Genomic DNA, 17,843 nt, shown 5'->3' on the forward strand with positions numbered 1-17,843 from the left:
TTACGACCTGTTGAAGGCTGATTAAGTGATAACTTTATATAAGTGCAACATTTAGCATTGTACCCATGATTGACGACAACAGCACTCAAATTTTTGAAACTCCTACATATATCTTAATCTTATGACACAGTACAATATTAGTTCACCAGAGTCATCTTTGTAAGATTGAGATTATTTTGCATGTACCCTTTTTTAATGTACGAAAGATCCAAACCACGGATTATTTTTATATACTGCGAAATGAAACGTGATTTTTAATTTAATGCATCTTATAATTTGAACAGTTGTTTTTATCTAAATAACATGTACTTAGTTTTCTTGAATTTCAAAAGAAGATTCTGGAACCTACTTAAGAAACATATTAACACACCATTTTCATGGCACAGTGTGACCTGGCCTTAGTAGAATTCCGATATCCACCTCCACACACACACACACACCGAGCGGCAAGAATCGATAAACATGGCGTTCCTATGGTAACGATCATCTTACTAAATAAACAATCTCGTATCGCTTATAGCGGACAACGCAAATTTGCCTTTTTTATTACATTAATACTCGTGTCAATATTGGCTGAAGCAACAAGGTATCTGTACCAATCTCTCTGAGAAATAAGTGCAATATCGAGTGTCTGATGCCACTTGTTAAATTTCATCAGGAATAGTGTGTTCTCTCGGTGTGTTCTTTGTGTCACATTTCGTGAAGTATTCAATTATAGAAACGTCAGGTAACATTTCTTAGACTATTTTTTATCGTTATTTTTTCAATTGGCCATAATAATTACGATGCTTTGAAATTAGAATGAGAGTAGTCTTAAAAATATTTTGCATTTTTAAATTTAAAAAAAATACGGCTTTAAGTTTTGTATTTCTACATATCGCTCACTCCTTTGAAGAACGTCATAAATCAAAAATCGTAAATTTTCAGTTGAGCGTGTTTTCGGAATGCCCAGAAAATGTACCATATACCAGCAAAAGAGGCATATTTAAAACTTAATATTTGCCCGCTAGAGGGCAGAAAATGTTGTTTTTGCATTTTGAAGAAAAGGTATTGTTTAATATTTTTTTTTAAAATATACTTAATATTTTTCAAATGGAGAAAAAAACTTCAGGTTTTACCTAAAAAGATCTGTTGCACAGTAAAAAGTTCAATAGTGGCTTGATATTTATTTTGAATAAATTGTATTATATTTTTAAACTTTAAAAACGTTATCTTGAAAAATCATGTTTTTTGATTTATGACGTTCTTGAAAGGAGTGAGCGATATGTAATTAACATTTTTTTCTATGTAACGATTTTGTGTAATCTTATTGACTATTTTAATCATAAAATATTTTTATTTTTATTTTTCTAATGATTATATTGTAATTTTGTTTTAGAATTTTGAATCGTTGTGTCCACCTTTATAACCAGAATATAAACCATTGTTGTAGAAGCTTTTTTCTTTTTACTATCCATCGTTAAAGCGTCTTAAAAGTGACACATTTTTTTAGTATTTTTAAAATGAATACTTTTAAATGTAGATTCAATAAACTACTTCTTCAAGTTTTTTTTTATTGTTTGGATATGTATGTGAGAGAAATGTGGTGCAAGAACGCATAATTAATTCATTATAAAAATATGATAAAAGTGGCATCGTCAAGGTATTCGTGTAAAACGTGATATTTTTAAAGTTAATGTTTTACATTAATTTTATATGAGTTTTACATGTTTGTAAAATATGCAAACACTGATTATGAGATAAATTATAATGACTTAGTGCAACTTAGTTGACTCAAATAATCTGTATTTGATTTAACAATTAAAAAATATATTATAATGAGTTAAAAAATGAATAAAAAAATATGTTTTTCTTTTTACACTTGATCATACAGTTCGTCACGGCATACGCAGCTCGCGACACATTAAAAAAAATATCCTTCTTTCAAAAGAGCTTTTTATGCTCATCGATTTTTTTGGTTTAGACAGGCTCAAACATACATGCAAGAGTGATGTTTTGTCTTATTTTCACCGCACTTAATACTTTTCGATACTAGAAATATACTACTTTTTGTTTTAAAGTTTTTGGCCGTTTCCTTAAATTGATCTACTAATTCTAGAAAACTGCTTTGAATGCAGTATACGTAAGAAATTGTTTAATTTTTATTTTACAAACTTGTTTTAGAATACGTAAAGTCCGTTGAGATGGTACAGAAATTCAAGTGCGCAGAGGAAACAACTGGCAAAGATTTTCGAATTTCCTTGAGGAAACCACTACCAGGAACTTCGGCTTCCAGAAGACCAACAACAGCGCGAATAGTTCCGGCATTCACCATACAATCTCTTCAAAATAACGTCAAAGTTATCCCACCACCTAAATTTCCAATATTTGAGCCGAAACCACCCAAAGACTCCCATTTCAAGATTGCATTTTTGGGTGGAGAGTTTCCGATATCCATAGAAAACGTGGGAAAACATGTGTGCTGGAAAGTAAGTACTTTAAATATGTACATTTAAAACAACTATGCTAAAATCCAGATATTTGTCATTTAGTTATTTTAGTAAAATATTCAGACATAATTATTACAAGTATAGTTACTTACATTCGATTCTGACGATTTTTATAAAATATTTTATTAATTATATCTGCTAATTTACAAAGGAATCGAGTGATTTCAACTTTTGCAATTACTTCCTGAAAATGAAGACGGTTTTACTCAAGTACACGGAATACTTCTCCAAGTTTAATATTGTACAAAAAATCAGATTCGTTTAAAACCTTGGTATAAAAGGTAGCATTTTATAAGTTTATTAACAAAAAGTTGCAACTGGTAAAAAAAACATTTGTATGAAATATTAAAATAAATGTATTTATCTGTAATAATACATATGTCTTTATTAAAATGTACAATAATTGTTTAATCACATTTTTTGCAGCTGTCTTTATGTTTCGTTATTTATTTGTTTTTTTCTGATAATCTTAAAAAAAATGTTTAACATAATCTGTTACTAATTTGTTAATTTTTCCTGATAATATTTATAAATTTTATAACGAATTAAATCCAAAATAAACTTTTATTATTAGATTAAAACCAATATTTTTAGCTTTTCCACTTTTTTATTTGACCAGTGACCGGGTTTCGTCGTTACCGACATCATCAGACTGGTGTCGGTAACGACGAAACCCGGTCGCTGGTCAAATAAAAAAGTGGAAAAGCTAAAAATATTGGTTTTAATCTAATAATAAATTAAAAATGCAATTCCATCACGAAGTGTCAGTGGATAATATAAATCTATCCAAAATAAACGTTAGAACTGTTAAGCATCTTGCAAATCTTCGCGGTCAAACGCTGATTTGAATCTATTAAAATGGTAATTTTATTTTTAATACATAAAAACAAGAATTCTTTTATAATTGTTTCACCTCGTCAGGGCAATTTTAAACTCATGTGTTGATATAAGTTTGAAAATGCCGTAACGCGGCAAATAAATTGTCACACATATTTGGTTTTTATTTTTAAAATAAAAATTAATTATTTCAGTAGACTCAAATCAGTGCTTAATTTTAATTTTCAGAGTACATATCCAGAAATCTTTTCACGTTATACGTTTGAATTTTCCCTGTCAAAAATATGGTTAAAAGCTTTGACTTAAATATGACAGTACTCATCTTTTTCTCAACCCTTAGGTGCCCGTCGAGAAACTAGATTATCATCACTACCTACCGATGTTTTTTGATGGGTTGGTCGAGATGGGATTTCCTTGCAAGTTTTATGCAAATGAAGGCATTAAAGATCTTATCAGACACGGAAGTAACAAGGTTCTTCCCGTCGTCCCTCAACTGATCATCCCTATAAAAAGTGAGTTCCAGTTTGCAAAACGTATGCGTTTTAATCATATTTTTACTTTGACATATTTCAGGATAGAATTAATATTTTATTTAAAATAAAACATAACTCGGTTTTAAAATCACTGTTAATATTTTATCATAACTTAATTATAATGTCTACCGGTATCGAATCCAACCGCTTCTTTTTCAAGACTGATTATTATTAATATCAGTCAGTTTCAGTATAAATCAGTCTTGAAAAAGAAGCGGTTAGCTTCGAAACCGGTAGACATTATAATTTAGTTTTAATAACATATTTATAGTGATTTTAAAACAAAGTTATATTTAAATTATGAAATGTAAAAACACAAAGTTATTGCTTTAAATATATATTAAATGATTTTTGTTCTTTGTTTTATCACGAACTTGAACGTCTCTTTTTGTCTTTAATTATATTATCTTTATGTAATATTATAACATGCAACTCAAATGAAAATACCAATATTTTTTAATCACCCGTATAAATCTTTAATATTTTTAAAGCATGGCTTTTTATTACTTTAATTTTCTTTTATATTTTACATGTATTGACTTTTTGCTTTAATAAGCCAATAATATATATTTTATAAAATTATAATAACTTTCAAACATTGAAGAGACAATGCTCAAAAAACTGTCTTGTTCTTGCTGCTTAGTGCTCTTTTAAAAATAAAACATAGATCAGTTATTTATAATTTGATAGTTTATCAAAATAGATGTAGACTATGAGCACCGCAAAATTGAGAAACTTATTTTTTTAAGCACTTTGATTACATCTTTGTTTTCAGAAAAAGCTTTGTGTAAAATAAGTTTTTATTAATTTATTATAATAAAAAAATTATATTCATTAAACTGATCGCTTTGTAATAAGTATATAGGTATGTGACAATAATTTTATTTAATTGGATTTTTTGTTTTAATCAACATTCTTGACAGTACTGATCGATAATATAGTTTAATATGCTTAACTCGTTAAAAAAATCAAATTCGAGAAACAAAGTTTGAAAATGTTTACAATTTGTAAACTTTTCACTATAATTCCAGCCAAAAGTGGGAAATATACAAGGATAGGGTACTTATTCGCGAGATGCATATTCCAAGCATATGAGAATCATTACCGTAAACATTATAGAAAATAAACGAATTCATTGGCAATTATTGCGAAAAAATCGTATTTTACGATAAGACAATAGGTTTTTAATTAATTTGAATAAATATCCTCAATTATTAGTTAAAATCATTCATTTATATATTGAAAAATTATTGATAAGAAAAAAAAAAAGTTTCAATATTTTTCAGACGTACCTGGTTGAATTCCAATTTTTATCAAGCCTAATAGTTGCACGCGATATTTAAATGATTTATATGACATAATAGATATAACGTGCTCCGTGACATTGCCATTTAATTACAATAAAACGAATTAACAGGTCTGACGCGGTGTGGGGCATATTCCCCGATGCGCGTTATCCCCCAGTTTACCCTTTATAATGCGTTCACATTATTTTTAATTATTATTTTAAGACGTAAATGGAAGTTTTTTGCACTTTTGCTATATTTTTCAAAAGAAAATTATAATAAAAAAATTACAAGTTCAATTTTTTCTAACGTTAACATTATATTTATTTTATTTCTTACAGCGGCTTTGAATACAAAACGCCAGGATGTGATTATAAACGTATTGAAAGCTATTCAAAATATGGTATTATCCTGCGATCGAGTTGGTGAAGCCTTAGTTCCTTACTACAGACAAATACTACCTATTCTAAATCTCTTCAAAGAAAAAAACTGTAAGAAATTCTTTATTTATTTTTTTGTATATTTTAGTTTAAGTAGATTTGATTTATTATGTAGTGGGAGAGAAGATAGATTTTATTTATATGTGAGAATAACTGTTAAGCTTTTGCTTATTTATTACATTCATCCTAATTTACCATATATTTCCATTTACAAGCGAAGCATGGATTTGGCAAAAGATGGATGAATGTTGACTGAATGCTCTCGAAATGCAGCCTCTCAGGCGAATGTGCAGCAAAACGATGTATGATAATAGATGTTCGAATGGTGAAATAAGGAAATAATGCAAGGCTGAAATAAGCATTATTGAAACAATTAACAAAGGTGTGTTGAGATGGTTCGGACACGTGAAACGAATGTGTGAGTAAAGAGCGGTAAAACAAATTTATGAAGCGAATATGGTTGGGAAAAGGTGCAGACCGAAAAAATCTTGGCCGTATCAGATATGTTAAATAGTTGAAAGTTGCCAGGTAAGGAAGGAGTCGAAATAATCGGCGGGCATGTTTGAGGAGATGCTTGAATGTGGAAGAGGCGAAAAAAGTTTGCAAAGACAGGGTGGTGTGGCGTTCTATTATCTTTGCCTATTTCTACGGGAAATAGCGTTTAGTTTAGTTTGTTTAGTTAGTTTAGTTAGTTTAATTAGTTTAGTTAGTTTAGCTAGTTTGTTTGGTTTAGTTAGTTAAGTTAGTTTCGTTAGTTTAGTTAGTTTAGTTAGTTTAGTTAATTTAGTTAGTTTAGTTAGTTTAGTTAGTTTAGTTAGTTTAGTTAGTTTAGTTAGTTTAGTTAGTTTAGTTAGTTTAGTTAGTTTAGTTAGTTTAGTTAGTTAAGCTAGTTTAGTTAGTTAAGTTGGTTCAGTTAGTTCAGTTAGTTTAGTTAGATAAGTTAGTTTAGTTAGATACATAATAATAATTAATTTAAAAAAAGAGTGTGTCAGCATCGATTTATTGATGTGTTGCTTCAGGTCTATTATAGTACATTGTATTGTCTGTGCCTGTGTCTGCGCCTATCGTAAAATCTCGAATTTCAATCATAAATAATAATGCGCGGCATGTCAAAACTCGTTAACGCCCGGCGGCAGCGTGACGCACTGGCGACAAGTTATTTATTATTTTCACCTTTGATGCCAAACCCCCGACGGATTGGGGACGAACCGCCATTACAATATTCCTATATATAAATATATCGTTGGGTAATATATCCAAAATTAAACACGGTTATTGGATTGAATTCTACTTTTTTTACATAGTGTTTGAAAATATTTATAAAATGTCTTTATATAGGTATAAATAATAATTGGTTTTATTAAATATTGTAAGATCAAGGGGTACTATTGTTAGTATATAAGGACATCTTGTAAATATTTTTAGTCAGTGTTTAATTAGACAAAACGCGTCACATATTATCATACATATGTAAATAAAACAAGAATTCAATCTTATTACCTTGTTTAATTTTGGATATATCGTAGTTATATAGGAGAAAGTGACAAAGTGCATTTTTTACAAAAACGAGATTATTGACTATTTGATATCTTACGAGTTTAATATTGCCCTGAAAAAATCCCAAAGCTATTTTAAACTTGGAAGTATAATATATTGACTTATTAAAAATGACTCATTGTATTTTTGTTTATTTTCTTGCCAAGCAAAAGTGACGTAACTGGCCCTCCTGAACATTTTACGTTTTGTTAGTTGGTCACTTTCTTCTGTGCGACTACGATATTATCCAACAATTCCAAAAAGAGTTCTACCAACTGTCTGCAGTTATTATAAATATATTAATATATTCACCGATAAAACACCCAGATGAAATAACGCATCGTCTTGGGATTCGCAAATCCGATTTTTAATTTCAAACTAATTATGGTTGCGAGCAGACGACGTAATTATTTGTTTCAGTGAGTTGCAGGAAACGCCCTCTGGATATTCGCAAACTATATTAATGGTGCGGTCCTTGTTTATAGACGGGTGCCGAGGTCCGGTGCGATAGCGAAAATTGATGACTTTGTCATGGAATACTCCACCGAGTGTTGATACGTCAAATCGTCGTAATTGAATACGTGTATGTGTGCATACACGTTTTAAATATTAATGAGATAATGAATTTTCAGAAATGCAGTATTAAATATGACTTAATTTAAGAAACAAATTCAAATGTATTTTTTTCGTGATATTGTAGTGACAGCCAACTCAAATACAACCAATTAGTCTAGGTTTTATTTATTCGTTTTGACTCATGAAATTGTGTTTAATAATTTTAAAAAATCTTAATATTGTTTATTATATTAGACACTGGATTATTCATTAAAAGTTTTTGAGACAGTTGCATTTATACTATACAGGTTTTAAGAATAAATGCAACATGGATGTTCAATTATAGGAAGAATGGTGATCGTTACACAAGTGTGTAAAGCGATCGCATAAGCCAGCCAAATACCAGGTTCCAAGTTCAGGAATGCTCATGTTTCCATCTTCTTTTATAAAAAGATGAATATTTTATATTAATTTTAGATACCTATAACCAAAAATCTTATTTTTGAAACCACTAATTAACCACAGATAAATAAGGTAGTAATGCTCTCTTCTTTTCTTACCCTCATACGTAACCAATGGTGCATAGGGCACTGGATCAAACTGAGGAAATGATAAGTATATTGTCAATTATATGACTGCAAGGGAATCGGTGTAATGTTTAAGGTACCAGACTAAGATAATATTGAATAGATATCAGAGTGAAAAATACAACAAAAAATAGTGGGAGTTTTAGTGATAAATACCAACAGATTGTATAAGATAGTTGTCTTGTTTCGTCAACTGTCAAAAAATGGAAATAAAACAAATCATATTTTTATTACGCTTAAACTTCAGGTTTCGGATGATTTATTAATATTACATGTACCCGTATATGTTTACACGGACTATTTTATGACATAATGATGAAATTTTAATAATGCGTTGAACTCGAGAAAAGAATTTCTTGGCAGCTAATAAAAGGAGTTCTGTTCAATGCGACTTATTTGAAAAAGGATGAGGCTTATTTGAATTTCACAACCATGACAATTATTATTTTCCAACATAAAAGCCTTTTTTATTCTGAACTTGTTTCATATTTGACATTATTATAACGAGATCACATTCCATATTTACACAATGGCAGTTCTCTGCCTTACGAAACATTTCTTGTCTTCAATTTCAAGGTTCTGTGTCAAATTTTCACAATGTCTCTGTTTGCCGTCACACGAAACGTAATATGTGTCTCGCGCGAATTCGAGAATACTCTATTAACTTGTACGTATACACCTGAGAAAGTGTTAACATTTCACTCGTTTTTCCCCGTACTCTCTGCGGATAAATATACTCATGAACTTAAACAATGTGATAAAACAAACATTGAACCCGCTGAAAACACGAGACGGGAAAAGATTTAGGGGGTGTTTTTACTAACGATGTTTTTTTTTCAATTATGTAGGGTTGGTTCTCTTCCACGAATGTTTATTTTAATTGCCTCAGTGCGCAGCCTGCCCGTTTGAAAGTCCTTTCACCGCTTGCAAGTGTATTCTCTCCTATTCACGTATCTTTTAATATCCTTCAATCCACTGTGGGGTCTCTATTCAGTCGCTGCTGCATCCACAGTTCACAAACATGAAATTATTAAGTGTTGGCTCAAACAGGCATTTAATTACGCGCACTTGGAAAAGAATTCTTTGAGGAAAACGGGCGAAGGCGAGCCTGAAAGGTTGTCAAAGCTAATGGCCGTTCGAGCAAAAACGATTCCGGGGAAAACGGACACGAAGTCTCGCCGAAAAGTCATATTGTAAAACGACGGGAATACTATTAAAATTATAATTGTTCGCCAACAATATTATTAAATTCTGTCAAAAAGTTTTCACCCTTAAAATCTTAAAGGTACATATAAATATAGGTGGGTAGATTTCTGCACTAAATCGTATCATTAGTTATGGCATGTATTATTTTATTGTTTCAGCAATTTTAATTCACAATAAAGAACATATTGTACAAATTTTGTAATTTGGTTTTATGTATATGATAAAAAAAATAATCTTAATAAATAAGTCGTTTTTTTGATAAATCAAAAATATATTTTTACTGTTTTAATAAAGATATTTGTGGATAAGGCTTATATATTTGAATTCCTCAATTACATTTATCATAACATAAATTATTCCCATGTATTACAATAAATATTTTTTAAATCTGATTTGTAGTATTTGTTAATGTTGAAAAAATAACTGATTTTTAACCAAGTTTAATTTTCCGATATTTACTGATATTAAACATTTGAATTTTAAACTTGGATATTTCGTTTTTTAGCTAATCTAGGTGAAGGAATCGACCGAACGGAAAATATAGGGAGCATGATTGAAGAAACATTACAGATTCTGGAAAGATACGGCGGGGAGGATGCATTCATCAACATAAAGTACATGGTACCAACATACGAATCTTGCGTGCAAAACTAATCCAGAAACGAACATTTCGAATGACAAAATAAAACAAACTCATTTTAGATTGAAAAAATAATAAGACACGTAGTAAAGATTAACGTTTCAAATCTATCACAAAAAAATATTTTTTTTTTCACTTTACAAATATCGCACGTAATGTTTATTTTTATTACAGTTAACTTTTGCTATGATAATGTTAATTACGGAAAACATATTCATTTGATTAAAATTATATAACATATGAGAATTTATGCTGTTTTGATATTAATTATTAATGCTTGTAATCTATATATATATATATATTTAATACTGTTTCGTATTTAATAAAATTATTTGTGTGAAATCCTAATGTTGATTAATTTCCTTCCTACGCTGATCTTGAAACTGCTTTCAAAGGTCATCCCATATTTACATTATTAATACTACATGTTATGTAGTATATATAACGGTATACCTACTAGGATGTGATATTTTATATCACATCCTAGTAGGTATACCTACCTATTTTTTAAAACAAAATTCAGGGCGAATAATTATTCAAGTTAACTTAATCAGGTAAAATGATTATATACTTATTCCTTAATTTGAATTATTTTAATATTTTATTTTAAGATAGTATAACCCTTATTTAACGGACCTCTTTTGAACGAACTTTGGATTAAATGGACAAAGAATCTGGCAAAAATGCACTATTCATCAGATTACAAACTTCAACTTTATTTAACGAATTTTCATTATTTTTGGGAATGATTATTACGAAAAATCACAAAAAATCAATAACTTCAAACGTGTGGACAAAATTTGATTCCTTTTTCAAAGCAGGATAACTGAAAATAAGCGCGTCGATATCAAACAGCAAGGTCACTTCAATAAATATAATTTTGTTTGAGTTTTGAATTGTTTATTTAGATAGTAATACAGTATTCATATTTAGTAGAAGCAAAAAAGTTTTTTGATTTATTTTAAATCTGTTTTTATATAACGGACTTTCGACTTAAACGGACACTCCCTTCCCCAATCAGTCCGTTATATCGAAGTTTTACTGTAATTAAGGCCTAGTACATGTGTGGAGGAGTCCCCACCAAGTTAAATTTCCAATATTGAACGAAAAATCCTTTCAATGCAAATCTGTTCTGTTTACTGTATTCTATCTAAATCTTAGTTAAATATGCAATAAAACGTGACCAATCCTGTGTTAAACCAATATGAAATCATTAAATCGTACAAAAACTTAACAATTTTACAAGTCAGAATTACTGATTACTTAAAATCAATTTATTCATTGTCCGCCTCCGTAGCGTAATGGTTAGCACGTTCGGCTATCGTTCTGGAGGTCCCGGGTTTGATTCCCAGGGGGGGGGGTCAAATAAATATTAGTGAATTTTTTCACTGTAATTTTTTCACAATATTACCCTGGACTGGTACCTGAAGCGGAGGACTGATCACCTTTCCTTCATGTGTTGACGATCAAGATAACACTGCTTTTATATGATGCAGTGCCCTATGCACCATTGGATGCGGATAAGGGTTAGAAGAAGAATACTGAAAATGTGTTTTAGGTAGTGCTCGCATATGTGCTGGTTTCCTCAATTTGACCCACCCACCCCTTAAACAACCTTATAACCTTAACCTTAAGTAAAATCATTTATGATGGAAATGTAACGTTTTGGTGAGGTAACCTCCTCATATGTGTAATATAGGAGTATACTAGATTTACATTTCTTCAATCACATCATCGCATCGCGTCGGCAAATAGCTTGTGTCTACAACACGGGGTCTCCGAATAGGTCGGATTGTCTACCGTTCCGGTTACAGGCTGCGGTCGGAGCCCCGTTGTCAGTCTTGTGGTCGGGCGCCGGTGACAGTTGTCCTCCCGGCCGTGTTTGCCGTCACGTGTCTGAGGTGATGTTTGCCGTTGACATTACGACACGGGAGCCAGAGGCTGGCGCAGTGTAAACACGATCTGAACACTGTTTCGCCGGGCAAAGTCGTCGCCGACGCAGACCGTCCGACATCGACACCCGAATCTCTTTAACGAACGAGAATTCTGCATGAGACTGTCATAACCATGCTTAACTTAAGTAGGTATTTAAGAAAAAAAATCTTATTTCCCACTCAATAAGCTTTATTTTATTAAACACGACTAGTTTCGAAAACCAACAGATGTTTTTTTTTATCTACAGGTGAAAAGTAAAACTAACTAATTTAGGTTTTTATTAATTAAAAAAAAAAACTCAAGTAGGTACATATAATACCACTTAATGAGTTTTATTTTATTACACATGACTAGTTTCGAAAACAACAGATGTTTTCATCTACAGGTGAGAAAATTATTTTTTGACACTATTTTCGTTTTATTTAATAACACTATTTTTTGTCCTCCTTCGTGTTGTAATGGTTAGCGTACTTTCCTACCATGCTGGAGGTCCCGGGTTCGATTCTCGGGGAGGGGGGTGAAAATATATAATTATGTGATTTTATTCTCTAATGTTTATTTAATAATACCCTGGACTGGTCCCTGCGCAGGAGTGATCACCTTGCCTTCACGTATAAAACGATCAAGATAACACTTCGTCAATATGATGCAGTGCCCTATGCACCATTGTATGCGGATATTTTTTTGTGTTAAATTATGTATTTATGCTAACCTGTTAATATTGATGTGAAAATTACTCGTGGAGAAACCTAAACTTGTGAAGGAGAATTTGAGCACACCACATTGTGTCTTTAAATATAGTAAATACGTACCCTACACAGGGAATATTAATGATTTTTCCATTTCAACTCTCCACGTATAGTGTAGAATGTCTATTTATTATTATTATTCATATTGAAATCGAATTCCATCGTGTAGTGCCCAATTAATTTTACAATAGGAAATCTAAGGAGGAGTATAAAGTGAACTTATATTTTATAACCATATTCTTCAATATACTTAGCCTATATTGAAGAATATGGCTAAGACAAAACTTTTGCGGATGAAACGAAAAGGTTAAGCATGACATGCTAACGATGTGTATTTAAAAAAAATCTAAAGCGTATAAGTACATGATAACTTCTGCTAAGCTTTTTTGGAGTCTTTTTTGTGAATTTTCGGTATAATAAAATGGTAAGCGAGCTTCTCAGTAGTATCAATATTTAGACTGTATCCAATATCGACGAGAAAATCGATCAACAGACAAACAAGATGTTTGAACAAACTTCGACACGATGAAACTCCATATCAACTTTATTTTATCACATAAAAAAAACTGTGCCGTGATTTGAATTTTACGAAAGTAGCCTCTAGTGAATATTGATAGCAACGCTTGAGTACATGAGATAATGAAAATTCAGCTATTTTAAATTTGAAACTTAAGTGATTTTTTGCTGCCACGGGTTTGATGAAAATATTTTTGAAATCGCCTGCCTCCAAATGCCATTATAATATATGCACCAGTCCACGCCGTGCTCCCTGCCGGGGCCATTTTTTAAAGCGGTGTTTACCCTTTGTGAGCTTTTACGTTTTAGCTTAATGTACTTGCTCTTGGATAACTTCTTCATAGGTTCAGTAGAACCGAGCTGAACAAGCGAGTAAAATAGCATACTTTTTCCATATGCCAAGGTTTTTTTTTCAATACCAGATTCCAGTTTGTATTTTCTATTAAAATTCCAGATTCCCTAAATATAACTAACTAATCAGAGTTTTTTTAAACACATTATAAGCTTAATTTTATTCGCAGAGAATTTACTCCTGGACACATAATCATCTAATTTTCAAAACCACTTGAAAATATTGAAAACGATAGGTTATCTACGTGATGTTCTAAAAAAACGTACTGTATCTGAAGTAAATACTGATATATTGAAGTGTGTGTTTGCATTTAAAAACAAAATGAAAACACACACACATACACACACACACACACACACACATAAACTTAGAATTTCTTTATTAAGACTTTTGAGACAAACCTTAAACCGAATGCACTTATCAATTTAATTAAACTTATGTTACAAGCATTACAGTAGTATTAAAAAGGCTTAAAGATAATATTGTATAAATTTTATTTGAAATCATTTCGCAAATTTGGTGAAAACCTCTTTTTGAACATTATATTGACAAATAAACGCAGAGAAGATCAAATGTACACACCGATTCAAAGAAAGATCCATGCTTGGTTTAACACCAAGAGATAAAATAAAATAAAATAAAGAAAATAGGAAGCAAACCAAAAAAGCGTTTATCACGGATTGCGTAACAATACTCAAGTGGCAATGGGCAGGCCATATTGCAAGATAGGACTCCACGACGTAGACTATTAAAATTCTGAGATAGAGACCCTGAGAGAGTAAAAAAGGCATCTGAAGACCTTAAAAAGGATGGTCCGACGACATAGCCGCTGTGGGGAGTAGAAATTTGCTGCAAGTAGCAACAGAATGAAAAAATGGAAGGATATGGGAAAGACCCAGCTATGGACATAGAAAGACCCATTTATGGATACAATCCAGCTTCGAAAGACAGAAAACTAAAGAAGAAGAAGATGTAAACACTTCTTTTGTTGCAATTAACACCATTATTCCATAAATATTACAACGAAATAACTTCCGAATCAATGTGTTAACGTGTAAATATTGTTTATTTATTTTTAAATCTTCTTCTACTTCTTCTTCTTCTTATTATAGGCCTTACGGCCTGTTTTTAAGAGGGATTAGCCTCCTGCGACGTCGATTCCCAGCTATTTTTAAATGCACGTAATAAATATAATGATATGAAAATGCGCTTGAAAAAATGACAAGAGAACTAACTGGCTAAAATAGAGCTATTATTTAAGTTTTACTTACAATAGCTTTGTGCTGACGATGTCAATGTCACTTTATTGGTACAGGTTTTCGTATTTTTTTTCACCATTTCCTGTAACACCGATGTTTCTGCCTTCATTTACATACAAAGTGTTGAGGGTAATTTGCGCTCTTTTAACGTCTTCACTAGATGAATATTAAATAACTGGAATATACCCTTTGTGATAGGGCCTGTATGGGAACGATATCGGTAAATCCTGAAAAACTTTTCATTTGTCCTCTTCCGCTGCGAAAATAGCTTGCGCCATGTTTTAGAACAGTTAATCATTTAATCTTCAAGTAGTAAAATTGTTCGCATTTATCTTAAAAAAATTATGAACATGTTTAAAAATACTTAAATTGCTCGACAATCATATTTTTTATTTAACTAAATAAACCAGATTGAGTGTAAAATACTGTATACTATCAAATAATCATTTCAGTAAGTTTGTTTTATTTATTTATTTTTATATCACAAAACGTGTTAGGGTATGCATTTTTTATCACAAACCGAATCAAACAATTCGTTCTTCTTCTGACTCTAATTCGCACTCAATGGTGCATAGAATATTGCATCGTATATAAGCAGTGTTATCATGATCGTTAAATTTATTTATGAATCAACTATAATATTGGAAATACCTCAGATAAATCAGGTAGTAATGTTCTCTTCTTTTATTACCTTCAGTCGCACCTAATGGTGCAAAAATCACCGCATAAAAAATTCAATGGTAAATATAAAATTAATTTCATAAAGGCATGTTGATGAATCCTGAACTTCAGGTACCTGTCCAGAATAATATTCAGCAAACATTGGAGCGGAAAATAGCTTAATAATCACCCAATTATGTAAAAATAATATAAGTACTCATAAAAGCTTACTTTTTTCAGTACAAAATTATTTTTTATGTAGGATCTACATTATTTGCTTGTTTCTATTTTTAGTTATCTAAGGTTTCCTAAAACAATCTGTATGCAGTCCGCGTAGTGCACGAACGTCAGGGTATATTGTATGAAGTCGTACGTTGTGTTTTATTCAATCAAAGTAAACGAATCTATTGTTCATTTTATATTGTCCTGTGAAAACATGCTTTGATCAATTAATGTCAAATAAATAAGAGATCCTACTCAATAATATTTTCTTCACTTTTGTATTGCATTTTTTTCCTAATTGTCATAATATAAACTAGCAGTAAGTACATAGAATATAAAGCATCAATGTTTTATATTCGAATATTATTTAAACAACAAATCAGTAAATTTAAACCTTTTTATACATTTATAATAATAAAATTTATTGAAACGATAACTTTTTACTCATTGATTGACGCGGCATTCACTTTGTGGCACATGTGAAACGTGTTTCGATACATTCAGCATTATTGTTCAGGAACAGTGATTGCTTTTAATCCTAAATGGATCGAAATACTTAAGAAATAGTGGTATTTACAAAGAAAAATAAGAGTTAAAAAAGGAAAACTATGATAAACAAAAATTAATTCGAAATCCTTTTAAAGAAGCTTTATTTCTTAATTTTTTGTATTTTTACATTGCTGGTTGTATTAAGAGTTAAAAAAGGAAAACTATGATAAACAAAAATTAATTCGAAATCCTTTTAAAGAAGCTTTATTTCTTAAATTATTGTATTTTTACGTTGCTGGTTGTATTAAATTTATATATACGAGTGTATATAGTTGTTGGAAACGTGTCACATAGTATGGCCTTAAACTGGTCTTGAAATGAATAACTTTTTAATGCCGAGGTGAAAATGTATTTTTTAAATGCTTAATAAATGAACGAGTAGCAATAAAATGGGGGCAGGTTCTCATTATGGGCAGTTTTTTTGCTCGAGCGATGTTAGCCTTCTATAAATTCCTATTATTCTTGCTGTACATTACGGAGTAAATCCTTCATTGGTACGCGACAACACGAACCCTTTTACAGTAAACCGACGCTTACTATGAAGACAAACAATGTTCTTACTCTGAAACATTTGGTACCCAATGTTCAATATACTTGCTAAAAAATCTTCCATTTACAATAATACAATTTAGTCTCCTATTTTCAGGCTCTCTAGTGATCATATTTTTTTTTAATAGAAAATAAAATAAAATATTTCAAACGGAGCTTTGCTAAAGCAACATAAAATATTCATATAAAATTAAAGTTTTGCTTGGTAAGTACCACTATTTCTTTTAAAAAAATTGTGACACGTATTTTGATGCATTTTGCATCCTTTTTAAATACCGTAAAATATTTAGAATGATTATATTTGTGAAAAAAAATAAATTTTAAAAAAATCATCCGTTAAAAACATAATTTAAAACTTTTAACCCGTCAATCGATTTAAAAAAAAATAATAAATACCTTTTTTATTCTCTTACGTAATCGGGAAATACGCTTAAAGCTCACAAGCTCTTAATACAAAAGACAAAGAATTTAGCAATGCAGGTGGCAAGAAATACAAATCAACCAATAATGACCATTAAACAATTACCTTTCAATGACTTTAAAGGTCACTATAATGTACACATAATATGTAAAATACGTCTTCTTTGAAAAAATTATGAAACATCTGTTGCATTCTAAGCAGGGATATATATTTTTTTTTTAAAGTACAAAAACATGACAAATAAAAAAATCGTTATTTATTTATTTAACATATTTTTTTAAAGCGTAAGATACTTTATTGTTCACATATGAAACACAGGGTTTTTTTACAAAATAATGTTTATTTTGAACATTTTACTAAAGTCAATAAGTATATGAGAATTTATCAAAAATAATGTTTTTTTATTTCCTTTTAACCAATCATTATTTTTAAAGACGAGTGTACTTCAAATACCACTTGCTTAAATCAATTTTAAAACCATTGAATTGGTAGGTTGAACAAATTTATATTATACCAATGCTG

General features: G+C 30.5%; 2 protein-coding genes across 2 annotated transcripts in view; one reads left to right on the forward strand and one right to left on the reverse strand.

Moving 5' to 3' along the window:
• Positions 1–17,843, reverse strand: part of LOC148313092 (CUGBP Elav-like family member 3) — a 722,672-nt gene that overhangs the window by 360,015 nt on the left and 344,814 nt on the right. The gene's annotated exons all lie outside the window — the stretch shown is intronic.
• On the forward strand, positions 2,175–10,431 carry LOC148313093 (parkin coregulated gene protein homolog). Its single transcript, XM_088268073.1, has 4 exons — positions 2,175–2,468; positions 3,667–3,838; positions 5,487–5,636; positions 9,975–10,431. The coding sequence occupies exons 1-4, from the start codon at positions 2,184–2,186 to the stop codon at positions 10,121–10,123; spliced, it is 756 nt and encodes a 251-aa protein (XP_088124199.1). The 5' UTR covers positions 2,175–2,183; the 3' UTR covers positions 10,124–10,431.

This window comes from Brachycentrus maculatus, unplaced genomic scaffold (assembly GCF_059751285.1).
Source record: "Brachycentrus maculatus isolate JH-2025_06_01 unplaced genomic scaffold, ASM5975128v1 h1tg000022l, whole genome shotgun sequence".
In the NCBI taxonomy this organism is placed as follows: domain Eukaryota; kingdom Metazoa; phylum Arthropoda; class Insecta; order Trichoptera; family Brachycentridae; genus Brachycentrus; species Brachycentrus maculatus.

Bases quoted from the DNA above. Each gene is read 5' to 3' on its own strand.
- LOC148313093 (XM_088268073.1), top strand. From the start codon at position 2,184: ATGGTACAGAAATTCAAGTGCGCAGAGGAAACAACTGGCAAAGATTTT. The intron at 2,469-3,666 runs GTAAGTACTTTA...CTCAACCCTTAG, and splicing joins GAAAACATGTGTGCTGGAAA to GTGCCCGTCGAGAAACTAGA. The intron at 3,839-5,486 runs GTGAGTTCCAGT...TATTTCTTACAG, and splicing joins ACTGATCATCCCTATAAAAA to CGGCTTTGAATACAAAACGC.